Source organism: Budorcas taxicolor, chromosome 1 (genome assembly GCF_023091745.1).
Source record: "Budorcas taxicolor isolate Tak-1 chromosome 1, Takin1.1, whole genome shotgun sequence".
Taxonomy (NCBI): Eukaryota; Metazoa; Chordata; class Mammalia; order Artiodactyla; family Bovidae; genus Budorcas; species Budorcas taxicolor.
The window spans coordinates 35,464,809-35,487,004 of record NC_068910.1 but is presented as its reverse complement, the minus strand read 5'-3'; the positions used below and the strand labels follow the sequence as shown (position 1 = coordinate 35,487,004).

Sequence of the window (22,196 nt, the reverse complement as noted above, 5' to 3'; positions counted from 1 at the left end):
AAAATCATGATAAAACACAAAGTAGTTAGAAAGAATCTGAAGAGTACCTTCATTATACTACATTGTGGGACAAACAGGACAGGCTATTCATAGGAAAATAATTTACTCTTTATCTATTTAACTTAATGAGGAAAGTTTTTATTTATTTATTTTTTATTTCTCTTTTAAAAAAATTTATTTATTTATTTATTTATTTATTGGAGGCTAATTACTTTACAATATTGTATTGGTTTTACCGTACATTGACATGGATCCGCCATGGGTGTACATGTGTTCCTGCCATTCAAATGGGAAATTTTCAAGATGTCTCTCTGAATTTTTTTAAAGCAAGTGCTTAAATCCTGAAAACCCTGAATTCACCTAGTTTAATATTAACATATTATTGGCCAGAGATGTATTAATACCACAGGCATTAGTTTCTGCAAAAAACTGATAATGTGTTAAAACGCTACTGTCATTCTGAGCATCCTGAGCAATCTTTCTGTGGTAAGCTCTTCAATGATGTCCATATGTGTAAAAGAAAGCAAAGTCAAATAGCTGCTCTTTCATCTGAAATTTCTGAAATAGATAACAACAACTTGGTGAGACTTCATATTTACTGCTTAACATTAATAGCTAAGCTGGGGTATCTTTTCCTTCATAAATTAGAAAATAATGAATAAGATATACCTGTATACATAAACATCATTGTTTATACATAAATATATCCCTCTGTGTGAAGACTTCATAACACACAGGAACGTTGAGTAAAGCGACTAATTTTATTTGCATTCCAGAGCATTGACAGCAAAGTTATTAAGTTAAGAAAAAAAATGAAAAGTAAATATGTTTGGTTGTTTATGAAAGTGATAGAGTTATGATTATATCAGTTTAACTTCTTTACTAAGAACAAAGGCATATATTTTCTTGAAAGGAGACACAGAGGTCTATCAGTCAATCATACTATATTTGAATAGCACCTATCCAAGGAGTTTCTCAGGGCATTTCACAATACAATTAATTTGCAGCTTAGATAATTAAGAGTCTGCCATGTTAAACAAATGAGACAAAACTGAGAATTGAAAGCTGTGATCATGTCAGCTCTGAAACTCCAACATAGAAAGTGAGATACATGTCCCCAAAGTCATAGTAATTAAAGTTCAGGCAGGTATCCGAAGTTTTGTCTCAATTATTCTATATTCACATTAGCCCATGGTGGTTTAAGATAGTTAGGGTCTTTGAGTAAACACTCTAGCCAGCCTTCCATAGATCTCATTCTCCACACTCTCTGCCTGCATGACTGCAGCAGCCCCCTAGGTTGGTTGGTATATTTTCTGTATTCTTCCTAATCATCTATCCTAGATTTTTATAAATATTACCTATTACCATTGCCACATATAAACCAGTGGGGTGTATCCTCTGCAATGGCCCTGATTGATTTTTAGAGAGAGTTTTTTCTTCTCATTCAAAAATAATGCATTTTGAAAAGGTTATCTTTTGAATTATCAAAAACTTTAATATATAAAATTAAACTTATTTGCTGAAATATTAGTAATTGCAGATTACTATCCATAATTTTACTAACCATAATGAAATATCCATAATTTCATTCTCAGATAACATCTTTTTTACCATTTTGTTGAAAATTTTCAAGCCTTTTAAAGGAAAACATTTGCAGAATTGAGGGCTAACTGCATCCGCACATGGAGAATTAATTTTTATATTAAAAAGATAATTTGATGTAAATATCAAATGGATAAAAGCATGAGTTTTGAAGTCAGAATCAATTATTTTTAATTTGAATTGCAAATTTACAACTTATGTATATCAATTATTTCATTTCTCTAAACTTCACCTTTTTACCTTCAAAATAAGCCTTAAAAAAAAAAAATCTGGAATTTAGCACTGTTGGATTAACTGGACCTGCATTTACTCTCCTACCGGAAACAATAAGAAAACTGGACAAATATAATGGGACACAAACCTGATTCCAGGGAAGTAACAATGGGCAGCATAAAACTGTGATCCCTAAAGGATGGGAAAGGTACAAAGTAAGCCATTGATATCCTAGGTTTTTTACCTCCAGGTACTTTCTAGAACACTGAATGAAGAAGCAAACATAAATAAGACAAGACTACATCACTGAGTTAGGAGACACAAGGTGACTGAAGTGGCTGGGATTGCAGAGCAGAGTATCAGAGCCAATGGGACTAGAAAAAGAAAGCGCTCCAGAAATCTACAGAAGAATGAGAAATGAGGCTGGGCAAAGAACAATTTTCAGAGTACAAATAGGGCTGAAAGATGTTGGAGTTCTAACATGCTAGAGAAGAGAGATAGTAAACATTTTAGAGCAATTGATAGGAAGAAACATCTTAGAACTAAATTAGCCTTAGACTAACATCTACTCCATACTCAAGGAAGTTTAAGAATAAGCTACAGAGAGGTCAAGCAGATTCACTGCAACTTAATTCCTATCAATAAAATCCAATACTTGAAAGAAATACACAACAGTCCAGCTTTTAACAACATAATATTTATTATATCTCTAATTAAATTAAATTATTAGATAGCCTGAAAATCATAAAAAAAAAAATAGGAATCATGATTAGAAGCAAAAACAGTTAATAGAAACAGATCCATAAATTATTGAGATGTTAAACTTAGTTAACAAGGACATTCATATCATCAATAGGTCTTCTGAATAAATAGCTAGGGGTTACAGGTAAAGAAACTGCAGACCTGAGTCTCTGATTAAGAGAGTCTCTAGGGAAACCTGAAGATAACAGGGAAAACAAAGAAAAACAAGAGGGAGTTTTAGCCTCTGAAACCACAGCTATGGCAAACAGTTAATAAACACAGCCTAACTCCTTGCCAGATAAACATAAAAGTTTACACTAAAATCTAGTGTAAAATCACTTACTTTTACCTGTTACATCCTACTAGGTTTTTAACAACAAAAATATATAAAAGACCAATTAAAGTGCACATTCTGCAGAGAAAAGCAAACAGTGGAACCAAACTCACATATGGCAAATATTTTTAAATGATCACGTTGGGAATTTGAAACTATTAAAATTAATATGTTAAGGGCTCTAATGGAAAAAGCAGACAGCATGAAAGAACAGAGGATTAATGTAGCAGAAAAAAAAAAAGAAATTCTAAGAAAGGATCAAAAGGAAGTAATAGATATAAAAACACTATAATGTAAATGAGAATGTCTTTGATAGGTTTACCAGCGGACTGAACATGACTAAGAAAAGAGTAAGTGACCGAGAAGACATGTCAATGGAAACATCCCAAATTAAAATGTGAAGAGAAAGAAAGAAAGAATGGAGTATCCAGGAAATGGGTGCAACTACAAATGGTAAAACAAATGTCTAATGGGAACACCAAAGGAGAGCAAAGAGAGAATTAACAGAATAAATATTTGAAGTAAGAATGACTGGAAATTTTCCAAAATTAGTGACAGTTACCAAACCACAGACCCAGGAAGCTCAGAGGCCAATTAGCAAGATAAATTCCAAAATAATCTACCCATTCAAGAGAAGGAATATTCCCAGGATAAAGGGAATTATTTCCTAGCTACTTAGAAAATAGTTCCACAAATATTTCATGAAAACCAGTCTGTATTTCAGAAACTGTTTAAAGTCCTTTTAAAAAAAGGTGAATATGATGTGGCAATGATTTATGTTATTTTGTGTGTGTGTGTGTGTGTGTTCCTCTTTCTTATTCACCTACTAATTTCCTTAACTTCCCCTCCTTTCTCATTAACTAAAATATATAAACCTTAGTTTAATGAATGTATAATTTATAGCATAAATAGTAGTCAGTAATTAGTTAGCAAAAGTGTTTAGAAACATTGTTGATAAGAGAAAGAACTCTTGATTTTATTCCTCAGTGAACCAATGCGCTTTTTCAGTTTGGGGGTGTATCCAACTTACTACAGAGAAGTGTAGTACCTCAGAAAGTGAATGAGGAGATTTAAAAGGATTTGTACAAAGCAGTCCCAACATTGTTTGGAGCATATTGACTTGAAAAAAATATAACAAAATCAAGTATTGCATGCAATATTTTTTATAAAGAGTTGTCAGAGAACATGATTTATAATTATCATTCTGTAGTTTGTAAAACACTTGGCAATAGAACTGCAAATAGATATTTATCATTTAAAAGGGGAGGTTGATTTTGTTCTTTTCAGATTGTTAATTATGTTTATCAATTAGTAACTTTCTAGGGAGTGCACTGTTTGTGTGTATGTTAATGTTGCAAATTCAGAAAAGTCAGTAGAGTATTTGGTAAATGTCCACTGCAGAGGGCACAGGCAGTAAAAAATCTTTTTTGTTAGTAGCTAACATTTGCATAATATTTTCCAAATATATAAAGGATTTTCATCTACATTCTGTTCATCTGAAGAAATGAGAACTAGATCTGCACTTCAGTTACACAGAATATATGTTTCTTATGCAGAACATTTTAACACCATCATGTCCTTGTGGATGCTTCAGACTTTCCATTTTAACACTGAGGCATTTCAATTCCATATTAATAATAGCTTTAATAAATATAATCTCAACAATGATTAGCTTTGTCAGATAAAATGTTGTGGGACATACTCCACTAGATCAATTATTTCCTTGACAATTTTCTAAGAGGTACAGTGAACCAATTCTCATCATTTTCCCATTCTTCCTTAATTTTATTTCATGTGCATCAGCTCTTTTATATATAAACTTAACAGTGAACATACACTTTATCATTGAGGGATTTTTATTTTGTACATACACATCATATTTGCCATATTTTTACATGTATTATGCACTGTAATCTTCAAAACAATACCAGAGATAGATATCATTTTAATCTTTTTTGCATGAGGATATGGAAATTCTTAACAGTTAAGAAGGATGCTTGCCGATGGTCAGACAACTTTTGAGAAAATTGAGAATTTAATCTGCCTCCTCTAACTTGGAGAGCAGTTATCTTAACCATTTACTCAAAAGTTTCTAAGTTCAGAACTTAAAATCAGGTGAGACTAAATTTAAAGTGTCCTTTCTTTCTTATCAGAAGCATGAAATTGAACCAGTTGCTTATATACTTTGAGCCTCATCATCTTCCTCAAATATAATAAAAATATGAGGTACCCTGCACAACTAAGAGGATTAGGCATATCATATAAATTCTTAGCTATAAATGGTTACTCATGTAATTTATTTACATGAGATTCTTGAGAACTAGCATCAATCCTTTTCACTTACTATGTGAGTATTTTTTAAATTACAGGAATCTATATTTCCTGATGCTAAACATGATAAACTATTCATATTCTTTTCAGATACTATTTTTCATTGATTTTCTTTATAAATAAATCAATAAAATTTCAAAGTATTTTTCTGTTATTTTATGGTGTTTTATGTACTTTAATTTCTGAGAAAGCTTGAAAATGGTGAAACTTCATCATGTCTTTCAAGGCAAGTAAACAAAAACTGACAAAACTCCCATTTGTCAATCTCTTAAAATAATTTAAACAATCTATAATTATTTATTGAACAAATACTATGGGGCCAAATATGTAAAATTCAACAGTCCATGAGCTGAGAATTTCCGGGTGTTCAAGCTAGATTTAGAAAAGGCAGAGGAACCAGAGATCAAATTGCCAACATCCATTGGATCATAGAAAAAGCAGGAGAATTCCAGAAAAACATCTACTTCTGCTTTATTGACTACACTAAGCTTTTAACTGTATGGATCACAACAAACTGTGGAAAATTCCTTACGGGATGGGAATACCAGACCACCTGCCTTGCTCTTGAGAAATCTGTATGCAGGTCAAAAATAAACAGTTAGAACTGGACATGGAACAATGGACTGGTTACAAATTTGGAAAGGAGTACGTTAAGACTATATACTGTCACCCTGCTTATTTAATTTTTATGCAGAGAACATGATGCAAAATACTGGGTTGGATGAAGCTCAAGCTGAAATCAAGATGGCTGGGAGAAATATCAATAACCTCAGATATGCGGATGACACCATCCTTTTGGCAAAAAGTGAAGAAGAACTAAAGAGCCTCTTGATGAAATTAAAAGAGGAGAGTGAAAAATCTGGCTTAAAATTCAACACTCAAAAATGAAGATCATGGCAACTAGTCCCATCATTTCATGGCAAATAGGTGGGGAAATAATGGAAACAGAGGAAAACTATTTTGGGGGCTCCAAAATCACTGCAGATGGTGAATGCAGCCTTGAAATTGAAAGATGCTTGCTCCTTGGAAGAAAAGCTATGACCAACCTAGACAGCACATTAAGAAGCAGAGACGTTACTTTGCCAACAGAGGTCCATCTAGTCAAAGCTATGATTTTTCCAGTAGTCATGTATGGATGTGAGAGTTCAACCATGAAGAAAGGTGAACACTGAAGTACCGATGCTTTTGCACTCTGTTTTTGGAGAAGACTCTTGAGAGTCTCTTGAACTGCAAGGAGACCAAACCAGTTATCCTAGAGGATATCCTGATTATTCATTGGAAGGACTGATGCTGAAGCTGAAATTCCAATACTTTGGCCACCTGATGTGAAGAACTGACTCATGGGAAAAGTTGCTGGAAAAGATTGAAGGCAGGAGGAGAAGGGGACAACAGAGGATGAGATGGTTGGATGGCATCACCGACTCAATGGACTGAGTTTGAGCAAGCTCCCAAAGTTGGTGGTGGGACAGGGAAACCTGGCATGCTTCAGTCCGTGGTTTCGCAGAGTCAGACACAACTGAGCAACTGAACTGACAGTCAAATCTGATTCTTTGCGATCCTGTGGACTGTAGCCTGCCAGGCTCCTCTGTCCACAGGATTCTCCAGGCAAGAATAGTGGAGTGGGTTACAATTTCCTCTTCCAGTGGATCTTCCCAATACAGGGATTGAACCCATATCTCCTGCTGCTCTTGCATTGCAGGCAGATTCTTTACCACTGAGCCACCAGGGAAATAGAGCCAAATAATGCTGATTACAAAATATTTAGTAACCAGCATTATTTGGATTGGGCTTCCCCTGTGGCTCAGTGGTAAAGAATCCCACCTGCATTGCAGGAAATGTAGAAGATATTGGTTCCATCCCTGAGTCTGTAAGCTCCCCTGGAGGAGGAAATGGCAACTCAGTCCAGTATTCTTGCCTGGCAAATTCCATGGACAGAGAAGCCTGGCAGTCTCCTTAGTGCTGGAAAGAGTCGGACACCACTGAGCATGCCCACTCAAACGAACAAACATTATTTGGATTGCTTGGCATATTTGCTTAATAATAGGATGAAGACTTTTAAGGATGTTTCCCATAATTTTGAATGTAAATCATTATTTCTGAATATGAGGCTCACATGAGGAATAGATTCTGGATTTATAGGTAAGCACTTAAAAGTGGTGCTGAGAGTAAGTCTCTTACTATTCAAAGTATGTTCTATAGGCAAGAAGAATCACTATTACCTAGCAGTTTGTTGGAATTGAAGAAATCAGACAACACACCAAATCTATTGAATCTCAATTTAGCTATCCCCCAGATAATTCATATATACATTAATATTTTAAAGTGGAATTTTATCACTTTGTTACTTGGTTACTGGTGTTTATGGGTGTCAAAATAAAATTTTAATATTGCCAAAATTCAGTGTTCTGAACACTCCATGAAAAAAAAAAAAATGTGGCTGGATTTAAAGCTTTCCAAACTTATTGCTTATAAACATTTATCTGAGTAGTAAAGCAAAATGCTTCTCCTACCAGGACAGGTTTGGCTCAATTCTAATTATCCACTATGAACAATGGCCTTTAATTTGCCTTATTTTGGAAGCTAGCTGTGCAGATTTTTCACTTACAAGAGTTGTTGATTAATTAAGCAAGGAGACACTCCAGGTAATATATTTCAGGATGTACAAGAAATAGAGTGGTGGATATGTCAAAAATTTAGTGACCTGCTTGCCATCTTATGCAAGCTCACTTATTGCTTGGCAATGTGCGGCCTAAGTGGCTTACACTGTGCTTAAACTAGAGTAAATATTGGCCCAGTTGGCAGAATCATTTCCCCACTCATTTTTTAGAGTATTAATATTAGACATGTTTATTTAAAGTCCAATCAGAAAGTTCCACTTTTGCCAGCTTTTAAAATATTTGCTAATTTACCTGTAGAGCAACATTTGAATACCAAAATATCTATTTGTTTGTGTTAATTAAAACAGTTAGAAAAAAAACAAAACAACCTTACTTTCCAAGGGCAAAGCATTCCAGTTTTACAGATGAATCCTTTGCAGCTTGAATAGTTTCAGGAAAACGCACTTCAATCTTTGGTTCATATTCCCCCATCACACCTGTTAAACACCAAAAGAGCTAGCAGCATTTCTAAAGAACAGAGATTTTTTATGAAGCAAATGCTTTAGTTATCAAAATTTGATTATTCTGTCTTTAGTTAACAATATTTTTTCTATACTGATGATGAATGATGGAGAGCATCACTTCATAATACTGTTTAAAAAATTAGTTCATTCCTCTCTCCCCTAAAAAAGAAATACCTAAGATATACCAAAATATCAGAATAAATGCATCCCAAATTTCCCTGTATTCCACAAGAGCATTTTAAAAATAAAATAAATTCTTTTACAAAATAAAAATACTTCCTTTTTTAGAAATTAATCATTCTAAACATTCAAAGAGGCTGTGGTTGAAAAGACAGAGTACTACTTCATTCAAATAAATTGGTAAATTTTATTTTTTCTGTTTCTTTGACATGTGGTATTTCTTGAGTGACTACTTTAAGAAGAGATTTTTTTTTTTAGTATTCTGTATGATGCTTTTGTATATTTTTACCATAAATGTATTGAAAAGAACAGAGGAGATGGAATAATGAAGGAATTAAGAAGAGAAGTTAAGAAAGTAAGTAAATAGGGAGAAAAAAGGCCAATATGATCGTTTCTATGCATATTATTTGCTTAGGAGCTCTTGTGATCATGAACAGAGCACTCACTGAAGGGGAGAAATTGGACTTAAGAATTCCAGTGGTTGATGAATTCTAAATTAAGACCATGCAAATATATTTGAATAGTGATTATAAAAGCTCTGTCATAAGAACTCCCTATATAGAGCTAATTCCGTGCTTCTGTTATCCATCATTAAATTATATTCCTGCTTTTCTTGAACTTAAAGAGGAGAAAAACTATATGGACGTATTACAAGTCCAGAATCTGATCATAAAACGCATCAACAGATATTTCCATCTTTATATTTACCACTGTGAATATTTAATTAAAGAATCAACTAGAGGATTTTTTTACTTTGACCACTTTCTTAGGTTTTCTAGCTCGAAATCTTGTACCAGCTATGGCTTGACTAAACTCCAAAATCATCAGAGACCAATCTAAATTATGTTCCTTGGGGAAATATAATTGGTATGAATTTTGTGTTTCATTTTTCTTTGGAACACTCATTATTAATGTTGACTTGATTTACTTTCCTTGAATGTGAATTGTTTTCCTGCCTTGCCAACTAGGGGAAAAAAAGGGTGAATAAAAGAGATAAATATGGAAAAGAAAGTGGCGTTAAAGAAAAGCTGTATCATATGTTCATCGAAAATATATTAGGTTAATGAATAATTTTGTCAGCACTCACACATTCACACACGCATGTTTACTCTCCCAAACATTATTTCTTTTTTAATAAAATATTTCTTAAGCAAAGAAAGGATCTGCTTCAGACCCAGAGAGGAAATGGCATAGTGTTCTCAAAATCATCTATATTATACCATGTGGATTAATTATATAGTTTTCTATTATTTTTGACAATATGTGATTTTCAACATATTTGTGAATTAAAACTCAACTCCTAGATATTATGGCTCCAATGAAACAGAGGAAAGCAGAAAGTTCTACGGATCTCCCAAGTTTCAAAATTCACAGACAAAATTTATCCCTAAGATAACTCATCATCTTACCATCAGTGCGCTGTACTAATGGAGTGGGTGGTCCTTGAACACTTCTCTGGGCTTCTTTGTTTGTTATGAAGCAAGTGTAGTTGCCAACATCCGATGGCTCCACTTTGGCAATGTACAAGTTCCCTGTCTCTTGTGATACAAACCGTCTGTTGTCCTCTTGAACATATAAGGGGTTATCATTGAAAATCCATGCATAAGATAAATCTGGAAACAGAACAAAATAAGTATTATCTTTACTGTATTCATTCTTATCTGAAAATTATGTGCCCTACTTCTCCACAAATAGAATGCAACTGTGCCCCTCTTTGTCCAGTTTGTGCCTGTCATCCTGATGTAATTGTTTTATTTCTTTTTAATTAAGTATTTCCCAATTTGGATGATATGGTTTTACTGTCTATCACTGGCTTTGTGTAATTAAAGATGTGATGGTGAGATGTCAAGGGAACAAGTGGATGAAGTTATTAAGAAAACTATATGATATAAAATATTATGGGCTCAAAATGTACACTGAATTTCTGCATCAGTTATCATGTTAAAGCTATGCTTCTCAATACGCAATCAGAAGGATGCCTATATTAATCATGTTTAGGGGTGTTTGCTAAAACTTTTACTTCAAGATGTAAGTTCAGGGACCCTACTCCTTGGAGTCATTCATTCAATTATTACACAATTTCTGAACATCTCTTTTGTGACCATCTTTGGACTTAGAACACATCAAAGCAAAACCTGTGCCTTATAAAACTTGACCTAGTAAACTGATTACAACTAGTGTGGATAATCTCAATGTGGGCTGATATGTGCTTTGGCAGAAGCATCATTGGAACCCAGATGAGGAGCTTAGAATGATCTGTGGTCAGAAAAGTTTTCTGAGAAGAATTCCATACTCAAATTAGCAGGATGAATGGGAGCTATCCAGGCAACAGATTAGCAAACCTTGCTCAGAGAACAAAAGCTTGAAAATGAAAGAGAACATATCATTTTTGCTGAACACCAATCAACCTCTGGAAATCTTATATATAAACATGAATATAAATATACAGAAGCATATATAACTGATATAATTATCATGCTATAAAATGCACAAATCCTGTGTTCAGTTCAGTTAATTCTAAAAATCTAAGCACTATGAAATCACCAGCCTAAAATAAATAATGGAATATTCCCGTCTTTAGAAATTTTATTATGTCCTTATTTGTCAACCTCTACTGTTGTAACAACTACCAGATTTCTATCATCATAGGTTATTGAATTTCATAAAAGTAGAATCAAACAGAATGCACCTCTTTTTGAACTTTTATATTGGCATATAGTTGCTTAACAATGTTGTGTTAGTTGCAGGTGTACAGTAGAGTGATTCAGTTATACATGTAGCTATTCTTTTATCAATTTTCCCCCATGCAGGTTATTTCAGAGTATTGAACAGAGTTACCTGTGCTGTATAGTAGGTCCTTGTTGATTATCTACTTTAAATATAGCAGTGTGTACATATCAGCCTCCAGCTCCCAATGAACTGCTTTGTGTCTGGTTTGTTTAATGTACCTTAATGTCCCCCTATGTAGTTGTGACTATCACTACTTCTTTTCTTTCTATTGCTGAATGGAATTCCATTTTTATGAATATACCACAATGTGTTTGGCTGCTTTCTTGTTGAAGATTATTAGAATTGTTTCCATTTGGGGACCATTATATTGGGTTGGCCAAAAAGTTAGTTTGGGTTTTTCCATACGATGTTATGGAAAGACCTCAATGACATTTTTGGCCAATCCAATACATTCAGTTCAGTTCAGTTGCTCAGTCGTGTCCGACTCTTTGCGACCCCATGAATCGCAGCACACCAGGCCTCCCCGTCCATCACCAACTCCCGGAGCTCACTCAGACTCACATCCATCGAGTCAGTGATGCCATCCAGCCATCTCATCCTCTGTCGTCCCCTTCTCTTCCTGCCCCCAATCCCTCCCAGCACCAGAGTCTTTTCCAATGAGTCAATTCTTCGCATGAGGTGGCCAAAGTATTGGAGTTTCAGCTTTAGCATCAGTCCTTCCAATGAACACCCAGGACTGATCTCCTTTAGAAAGGACTGGTTGGATCTCCTTGCAGTCCAAAGGACTCTCAAGAGTCTTCTCCAACAACACAGTTCAAAAACATCAGTTCTTTGGTGCTCAGCCTTCTTCACAGTCCAACTCTCACATCCATACATGACCACAGGAAAAACCATAGCCTTGACTAGACGGACCTTTATTGGCAAAGTAATACCTTTCCTTCCAAGGAGTAAGCGTCTTTTAATTTCGTGGCTGCAATCACCATCTGCAGTGATTTTGGAGCCCAGAAAAATAAAGTCTGACACTGTTTCCCCATCTATTTCCCATGAAGTGATGGGACCAGATGCCATGATCTTAATTTTCTGAATGTTGAGCTTTAAGCCAACTTTTTCACTCTCCTCTTTCACTTTCATCAAGAGGCTTTTTAGTTCCTCTTCACTTTCTGCCATAAGGATGGTGTCATCTGCATATCTGAGGTTATTGATATTTCTCCCGTCATTTTCTAAGACTGTCTGTGGACATTTTCACTTTTCTTTGTTAAGTCCCTAGACGTGAACTATAGGGTAGATGTATGTTTTACTTAATTAAAAAAAAAAACCCAACAACTGTAAAAGAATTTTCTAGTTATACTAGTTGATATCTCTATCTGCAATATATCAGAGTTAGAATTGGTGTACATCTCTGGAAGAATTATGTTGTCATTTTTAAAATTTCATCTAGATATAGTTGAGCAAGGGGGTTGCAGGTGGCACTAGTGGTAAAGAATCTGCCTTCCAGTGCAGGAGATGCCAGAGATGCGGGTTCGATCCCTGAGTTGGGAAGATCCCATGGAGGAGGGCATAGCAAGCCACTCCAGCATTCTTGCCTGGAGAATCCCATGGGCAGAGGAGGCTGGCAGGCCACAGTCCATGGGGTCACAAAGAATCAGAAATGACTGAAGTCACTTGGCCAGCATGCATCATTGAGCAAAGGAAAATAGTCTCACATATTAATGTTTTGTAAGTGTGGTACTAATAAGGTTAAGAAATTGTATGTATTGTGAAAACTAGATACAAATGAACTTATGTCAAGGAAAGTGGAAGAACTTAACTGGTTCAAAAATGACCCCCTCCCAAAATATGTGGAAGATATAGATGCTGGGGGTGAAAGAGGGAAATATACTAGTGATGGTTAAAATGTGTTCAACTGTAGATGAACTTGGACATCACACATTTGGAAATCACAGTCACAGGAGAACAGTTAAAGCAACTGGGAGCCTCTTGTCATCCGTACTTATGTTAAAACTAGTGCAGAAGCAAGACGTGGCAGAGACAAAAAAAAGAAAAAAATTGAAAGCTAATTATTTCTATAATGTTCTAGCAGTCCTCTTCAGATAGAAGCAGACAACCTGAAACATTCTTCACTAATATAACTGATTTAAAATTCTTTTGAGGGATGATGAAGCAATATGAATTGAAAGCTATTTTGACCTTAAATCTGATCCATATACAAAAACTCTTGAGAAAATGCGTGTGTGCCCTGTTGATTTAATCGTGTCTGACCTTAAAGATTAAATCATGTTTAAATCTTTGTGACCTTATAGAGTATAACCTGCCAGGCTCCTCTGTCTGTGGGACTCTCCAGGCAAAAATACTGGAGTGGGTTGCCATGACCTCCTCCAGGGAATCTTTCCAGGCCAGGGATCAAACCCAGGTCTCTTAAGTCTCCTGTATTTTCTGCCTGCAGGTGGATTCTTTACTCACTGAGCCACCTGGGAAGTCCCTTGAGAAAGTGGAAATATGTGAATTTTGGCATCTTTATCATCCCTTTCAAACCAAGAAAAAAAAAGAGATGAAGCATTAACAATATACTTAGGGAACCAGATTCTTTTTAAAGAAAGAAAGAAAAGAAGATAGAAAGGAGACAGAAGAAAATAATGAGTTTACAAAAAACAGACTAAATTAAATCACTTATATATTAAATTATATATTGTATCTGCTATGTATTAAATTCTGACAATTCATAAATTATTTCAGTAAGAATAAATTCATCTAAATAGCCAGAAATTCTGGTATCATTCTCAGGAATGAAGAAGATATGACAGAAATATACAACAAAAAGGATGAACAGCAACAAAAATGCCACTTAGGCATGAAATATAAAAATTCACAAAGTGTTGTTAAGCCTATAAAATCAGTGTTCAGGAAGAAAAACAATCTAAGACATGTTATTACATGAAAAGTATATTGTAAATAAAAATGTTTAGTATGATCTCATAAAAAGTTATGCGTTTACATGTATGAGAACTTATGTGTATGTGTTTCTGCAAATTTTTAAATTTAAAAATCTAGGCATGTATACAGTGGCTTTCTCAAGAAAAGGGAAAAAAACACAGAAGACTTTCACTCTCTATATAGTTTGTACCTGCCATATTTGAATATTTAATTATTGTGTAATTGTGTAAATGGGATAAATAAACAACAGGATGAATAATGTACCAGGAAAACTAAATACAAGAATGGGTTATCATTTATTAAAAAAAAAAAGGATGGATAGTATTATTTTTTTAATGTTCTTTATTCTTACTCTGGACTATTCAGACTGGACTATTATGCTTCATTCAGAGCACATTAGGAAACTTGTTAAGATGCAGATAGCTAATCCTACCCTAGCAATTTGGTTTGTTAACATCTGAGTGAAGTACCATGGAATCTGTATTTTCAACAGCCTACAAATATCTTGCAGTTGAATTATAATATTATGTTCAAAGTACCCATTATTGAGAGGGAACTGAAAATCTCAAGTATATTGAGATAGATAGCCAAAATGTAGCCAAGTCCAGAAGTTAATACACCAAAGAAAGTGGTAAGAACTTAGATTTTGACCCTGGAGGGCGGAAATGGAGAAAAAAAACTGAGTTGTTTTCATAGGTCAAATGGCTATGACATTCACAAAGGGTAAAAAAAAAAAAAAGTTCTCTCCATTGATGTCCAGTAGGCAAAAGTAGGACTTGTGGCTATTATAGTATGCTGTTTGACTACATTAAGATACAGTGAAGATCAGTCCAAACATTAGAGCTATACCAGCAGAAGACGCTGGAGATAATGAGTTTTCTGTCATTAGAGATGACCAAGCAGAGAATGGATGAGAATTGCTTGAGGTGTTGCAAAAGAAGTTTATTTTTGCAGTGAATGGGAAGCTAAACCTGTGTCTCTATGAACGGTTTACTCCACTCTCAACATTCCTTCGAGTTTTCTGAGTCTATGCTTTTAGTTTACTGTCTGAGCCACCATTCAAGACCTTCAGGTCAACTATGCATAAATAAAATTCACTTCTTTTTAAAATATGTTTTGACATTCTTGTCCCATGCCCAGGTATTGAATCTTTGTGTGTGTGTGTGTGTGTGTGTGTGTGTGTGTGTGTTTTCTTGGCAAGTCCCTACTAGGATCTTGTATCATTTCATATAGGCTCTTGTGTCTGAGTTTTTTTACTGATGTCCTTTGCTACTTCACTTCTAAGACTGTTGCTCTGTCTTCACCAGAGAGATGCTCAAAGGGTTTTGTTTGAAACTGGAGAGCCACCTAGATAGTAAAATTTTTTTCAGTATAAAGAGGAGGGAAAAAATGTAGTTCAGATTTCCCTGTTGTCAGTGACTCTTCATCTTTTGAACCTTCTGTGAAATAAAGACAAATCTTGAGCAAATTCCCAGGGCTGTGTTCAACTTAGGTATCTTTCATCGATGCCTCTGAGGGAAGAGGAATAAGTTCTAGCCCTCTGAAATCCAAAGCAACTCCTTTCGCTGAACAGAAATTACACATTGCCACTGGTGCTCAGGAAATCTTTGTATACTTTTACCCTATAATCTTGGGGCCAGAGACTATAATTTTCACTTCTCCCCAGGGGAATTCATTTTTACCTTACTAGTAAAGCTTTCTTATCTGTTCCTACATGTAGTGTATCCTTCTTCAATAGTGGGATATTTAGAAGCTACTTGAAGAATGTGTTCAGAAATAAGGAAGATGACATAAGGAATAATTTTGAAAAAATAGAAGCACTTTTATTTCATACTTGTTTCATCACTCCTACAATTTGTTTTGTGAGGTTAATTGGCTATTGCAGATATGCCTGCTACTATATATCCAGATTTCCCTTTCATTTTTCACTTTCATGCATTGGAGAAGGAAATGGCAACCCACTCCAGTGTTCTCGCCTGGAGAATCCCAGGGACGGGGGACCCTGGTGGGCTTCCGTCTATGGGGTCGTACAGAGTCAGACATGACTGAAGCAACTTAGCAGCAGCAGCAGCATAGGAAAGATACTGGAGCTAGGGGTATAAATGTAATTTCCCAAAATTATACTGTTAACATGTAAAAAGGGATAGAACTTGAACTTTTGTCCAATGTCTAATCCTTCTTTCTTGCCATCAGACTTCCAAAATCCCAGCTCCCTGCATATCTGAGCCCTCTCACATCTAAGCCAGTTGTTCCTCATATTCCCTCCCCTATCATATTGCCCATACTGGGTTCGAATTCCTCAGAATCTTGTAGAATAAATGATTAACCTGCTATTCAAAATTACTCCAACAAGCGTATAGCTACTATTAGCAGGGAAGAGAACACACTTGCAAAACCTGTAGTTAGCAATTCTCTCTATGAAGGTCTCTCTAGAGCAGAGATTTTAAAACTTCAGTGGGTATCACTATCACCTGGAGGACTTGGTGAACCATAAACTAATGAGTTTCTCATTCATTAGGTCTCAGGAGGGGCCAGAAATTTTGCATTGATAACATTCCCAGGGGGTGTTGGTAGTGAGAAAATTCTGCTTTGAAAACCATTGCTGTTAATGGTAAAATTCAGTCTTCTCTGGGAGATCACACTGGGGAAGCTTTGACAGAATGGTGGTCACCTTGTATATTTGCCTTCAGGGGGTGTGTAGGAAGTCGAAGAGTATGTTCCTCGACTTACAGATTCATGGCATGTCTGGAATGGTAAGGACCTGAAATTTCCTCCAGCCCAACCCCCTCATTTCACAGGCAAATAAACAGAAAGGAAGACGACAGTAGCTCTGAGACTAGAATCCAGGTGTCCTTTTGTACCCTTCTGTGAACTGGTGAAGGTGCAAAGTTGCAAGCCCTTCCTGTCACTATTATTTTTCATCCTGCCCTGCTGCCTTTTCCCCACTGGCTGCCTTTTCCCATTCATCCAAACAGCCAGCCTGCAATGGGCGCTTTTATCTTCCCCCGCCCCCCACCCCCATCATCAGCCACTGCTGTGCTTAATTTGTATACTTTTTAATGGGGAAAGAAGAAAAATACCTTGCAAATTGGAAGTTTAAAATCCTTCCCATTTGGCTTTTCTTAATTAAATGTATAATTCATGAGCCACTTAAGTTGAAATCGCTGAATTTTTAAATTTTTTCTCCACCATCTATGACATTTATCTGTTATTAATGATTGTGATGTATTTTCCCTGTGATGATTCAGCAGGAACATTAGAACTGAATGATAATTGGTCTTCCCTGAGCCATTGTCTATAGTTTCACACTGACACCATCGTCTATAATTTTATTATTATTAGAAATGGAAGATCTGCGGTAAGCAATTGAAGACTATCAGCTGCTCTGCCAAGCATACAAAAAATCCTATTTTCCCCAGAGCCTGATTATGTTTTGACATCTTTTATAGCCCTATATCTTGTGCTCTGATATTGAAAATACAAACACAAAGATATATGCACGTATACCCATTATATGGGATGTAATTTTTATTAGAGGGGAAGCATCTCATGGGAAAGAAACTCATAAAAATAAACACTGACACTGAGAACTTCTACTGGCACTGTAGAAAGGGTCTCAATATTGGTAGCATGTTTCTTGAGGTAGAAAATAAATGAGCAGAATAAAGAATCTGAAGCACAGTGCTCAGATTTAGTGGATAAATCCCCCCTTTGGAATATTCCAATATGAGTGTACTTTACTGCAAACCTTGTGTAGTGCTCCAGGGTTAAATGTGACTGGCTCTTAGGTGGTAAATCATGGTTATGCTAGCTCAGTGGTAAAGACCTAATCCAAGAAGAATAATTTCTTTTCTGGGTTGAAGTCATTGATATTGGTGCTGAGCAAGTTTATGATGCAAGCCAGAAAACTGGCCTGACACCTTTATAATCACTCCTAGTTGAGTTCCCATTTGTTCCACAGTTGCTGCCTGACCACCTAGACTTTATGAGATGCCTTTAGATTTACAGCACCTCCTGTTTGGAATCATGGAGATGATTGCGTTTGTGCCCTACAAACAACCACTACGTAAAGGCCCTCTGAGTTTCTAGGATTTGTTGTTGTTGTTTAGTTGCTCAGTCATGTCCAACTCTTTTGTGATTCCATGGACTGTAGCCTGCCAGGCTCCTCTGTCCATGAGATTTCCCAGGCAAGAGTATTGGAGTGGGTTTCCATTTTCTTCTCCAGGACAGACAGCCACTAAAAAGGCCCTCTGAGTTCCTATGGTTACTAGCTTCCAATACATTCTAGGACAGCTTCCGTACTGGTAAATCCATCCTGAAGAAAGAATGAAAACCCAGGCAACTTCTGAGTAAATTTCAAGGTATGCTCCAATTTTAAGGAACCCAGGGTGAGTCATGGGGCAAGATACAGAAGGACTAGACTTCTTTCCTCCTCAGTTTCCATCCTCCATGGGTGAGCTTAAAATAGTGAACAGAAGACCTGGGCAACACCAGTGGATCTCCACTAGAGGTGAGTTTGATCATCTAGGGATATTTGTCAGTGTCTAGAGCCATTTTCTCATTCTTACAAGTGGAGAATGTGTGCTTCTGGCATCAAGTAGGTACAGGCCAAGGATGCCATTAATATCTTAACAACACACAGGACAAGCCTTGTGAAAAGAAATATCTTGTCCTAAGTTGTCAATAATGCCGATATTGAGAAACTCTGGATTAAACAAGTGGTAATAGGCTGTATGTGGCCACCTAATGTGAAAAGCTGACTCATTTGAAAAGACTCTGTTGCTGGGAAAGATTGAAGGCAGGAGGAGAAGGTGACGACAGAGGATGAGACGGTTGGATGACATCACCGACTCAGTGGAGATGTATTTGAGTCAACTCTGGGAGTTGGTTATGGACAGGGAGGCCTGGTGTGCTGCAATTCATGGGGTTGCAAAGAGTTGGACACAACTGAGTGACTGAACTGAATTGAACAGGCTGTAACATTGAAGTTCTGTTCAATGTGCTGAAAAGTAAGGAAAATGTTTTTCCTGGGAGTGGATGAGATTCTGAATGTGGATATGGAGCATGAAATCTAGAGAATATACTCTAAGATGTTGGTCCTACATGGAGTGGAAGAGCCATAGTCTTGCCAGTTCTGATACTGTTTACCTCTGTGGATGGTATTCACATATTATCCAGTAGAGATTAGAACACTTCCTATATCCTTATGTACTTTATTTAGCAGTTAGCAGAAGGGGATGACAGAGGACGAGATGGCTGGATGGCATTACCGACTCGATGGACGTGAGTTTGAGTGAACTCCGGGAGTTGGTGATAGACGGGGAGGCTGGCGTGGTGCAATTCATGGTGTCACAAAGAGTCGGACACAACTGAGCAACTGAACTGAACTGAACTGTGGTCAGATAATGCCAGACAAAATTAAGCAGGAGAAAAACTGCAGTGGTATTTAGATACAATTCTTTGAATTCCAGACACATGATCTTGGCCAAGTGAGCACTAATCTCTTTAACACAGTTGCTCTATTATAAATTGGAGAAATTTTTCCTGAAAGTATTACATGAGTTGGGGCATACCAAAGGCTGAGCTGAGCTCTCAGTGTATGAAAGTGAAATTATTAATCACTCAGTCGTGTCCAAGTCTATGTGACCTCAGGGACTGTAAGCCTTCCAGGCTTCTCTCTCCATGGAATTCTCAAGGCAAGAATACTCGAGGGGGTAGCTATTCCTTCTCCAGGGAATCTTCATGACCTAGGGATCAAACTTGGGTCACTTGCATTGCAGGCAGATTCTTTACTGTCTGATCCATCAGGGAAACCCGAACTCCCAGTGTATAGTAGGCATTCATACATTTGCAACTGTGTGGTGTTAAATACTATTTACAGAAGATAACTTCTAAATTTAGTTCTTCAGACCAGAACTTTCTCCCTACACATATCAGTTCAGTTGCCTATTGGAAGTTTTTGGTCTGAAGTTAGACATTTGAAAGTTAACTCGTCTTAAAACAAATTCCTGATTTCCCTCACCCCAAAACCTGCTCTGCCTTTATTGACCTTGTATATGAATGACCTTGTAATGAAGTACATGGAACTTCATTCTTCCAACTGCTCAGTTTGGAGTTATCTTTTACACATGTCTTTTTCTTAAAATCTACATTTAATCTTTCAGGAAGTTAATGCAGCTATACCCTCTACATTTATCCTGAATATGGCTAATTTCCACCTGTCCACTGCTCTCATCCTGGCTTGAGTCACTATTAACTCTAACCTGAATTATTGTAATCACTTTTTAAGTGGTTATATGCTCACTATCATGTAGTACATTTTAATTTCACTCAAAGGAAAATCCAAAGGCTGCAAAATATCTTGAAAGTAGTGCCTATATCTTCATCTACTCTCCTGTTTGTTCAGCTTTCTTCATCCACACAAGCCTCTTTGCTGTTCTTCCACATGTCAGACACAGTCCTACCACAGGACCTTTGTGCATGCTGTTCCTACTCCCCAAACTGCTTTTCTCAGTGTCTCATTCATTCCTCTAGTTCTTTTCTCAAATGTCAATGAAGGCTTGTTTGATCTCTTAGAAGACATCAGCAACACCCATTCACTCCCTATGCTCTTTATTTTTCTCCCAAGCTTTTATCATCATTGGCCATACTTATATTTTTAATATAATTTTTACTGTAAGATTCATGGAGTGAAGGACTTTGTTGCTTTGGTCTCCACCATATCCCTAAACCTCAGTAAAATGAGTGGCCCTTAGTAAGTACATAATAAATATTCACTGAGTGAATATATGGTAGAAGTTCAATAATGATGGTTATTATCACTATTATTGTGCCGACAGGAAACTACTGGGCCTATTTACCTAAAAATTTTACCCATTCAAGCAGCATTCACAAGGAATATTGCCACTGCCAATTTGACCTGCCTTTACCATTGTGATATATTCAGAAATAGCAAAAACAAAAACAAACACAAACTAATTGGTAGGAAGAAGATATGAAAATTTAGCATGTTTTCTCAATAGGACAATATGATTGTCCTCTATTCTCGAACACAATTTTGAGACTTTGCTGAGAATGATTTTCAATTTAGTTTGAATCGTCAATATTTTTATTGATGCAAATACAAATGCGGGGCTCAAACAGTAGTGTTATCTTTCTACTACAGACATAGATGCTCCTAACTACTGGCATAAATCCAATTCTTCAACAAACCTAAAAGTTGTATCTGAGGAAAGAATGGAACATTTCCTCTAAAACAAATTTTAAACCTATGATTTTTATGAGCCCAGGATTGAGAGTTTTATATCCAGAAAATAAAGAGAAAGAATGTTGCTTTATTTTCAATATGATAAAACTGTTATTTCACAGTGAAGGTGATTTTAATTATTTTAGACAACATTCATCATTTCTCTACCCTGTCATTTTTAAACAGAATTTCATGTGAGCACAGACTCATTCACTGCACTCATGAAGATCTATTGACTGCTTATTTTCAGATTCATCCAACAGCTTTTGCTTCAAGAGTTTTATGTTCATTTTAAAAATTCAGAGGAAACTCCATTTTCAGTCCTGTTGCAAATTGACTTGTGCAGAATCTTTGTTACAGGTGATGAAGGATGTTAACAAAAGCTCACCCTTGAGCTGAGTGAGATCTCAAGAGGCAAAGACCTTTCTGCATAGCAGTTCAAAGGCCATTCCAAAGCTGTGACCCCCTCCCCCATATGAATAAGTAAAATAAATGTTATATTGCCGTTTTTTGTCACATGAATCTGTGTTTGTAGAAATGACCTTAGAATTATCTAAAGACATTGACCCAGAGAGAGGGTATGGGGAGGGCGGTGGCAGGGGGGTTCAGGATTGGGAACTCATGTACACCTGTGGCAGATTCATGTTGATGTATGGCAAAATCCATACAGTATTGTAAAGTAAAATAAAGTAAAATAGAAAAATAATAAATAAATAAAACAAATGATTGGTAAATCCCCCCCCACCCCCCCGCAAAAAGACATTGTG

At 36.2% G+C, this 22,196-nt stretch overlaps 1 protein-coding gene across 1 annotated transcript in view; it reads right to left on the bottom strand.

Moving 5' to 3' along the window:
• Positions 1-22,196, bottom strand: part of CNTN6 (contactin 6) — a 177,692-nt gene that overhangs the window by 96,997 nt on the left and 58,499 nt on the right. The window contains exons 4-5 of the mRNA XM_052640803.1: positions 9,932-10,135; positions 8,213-8,315 (exon numbers count right to left, since the gene is read on the bottom strand). Coding sequence (XP_052496763.1) covers positions 8,213-8,315; positions 9,932-10,135 — 307 coding nt within the window. The remainder of the gene's footprint in view (positions 1-8,212; positions 8,316-9,931; positions 10,136-22,196) is intronic.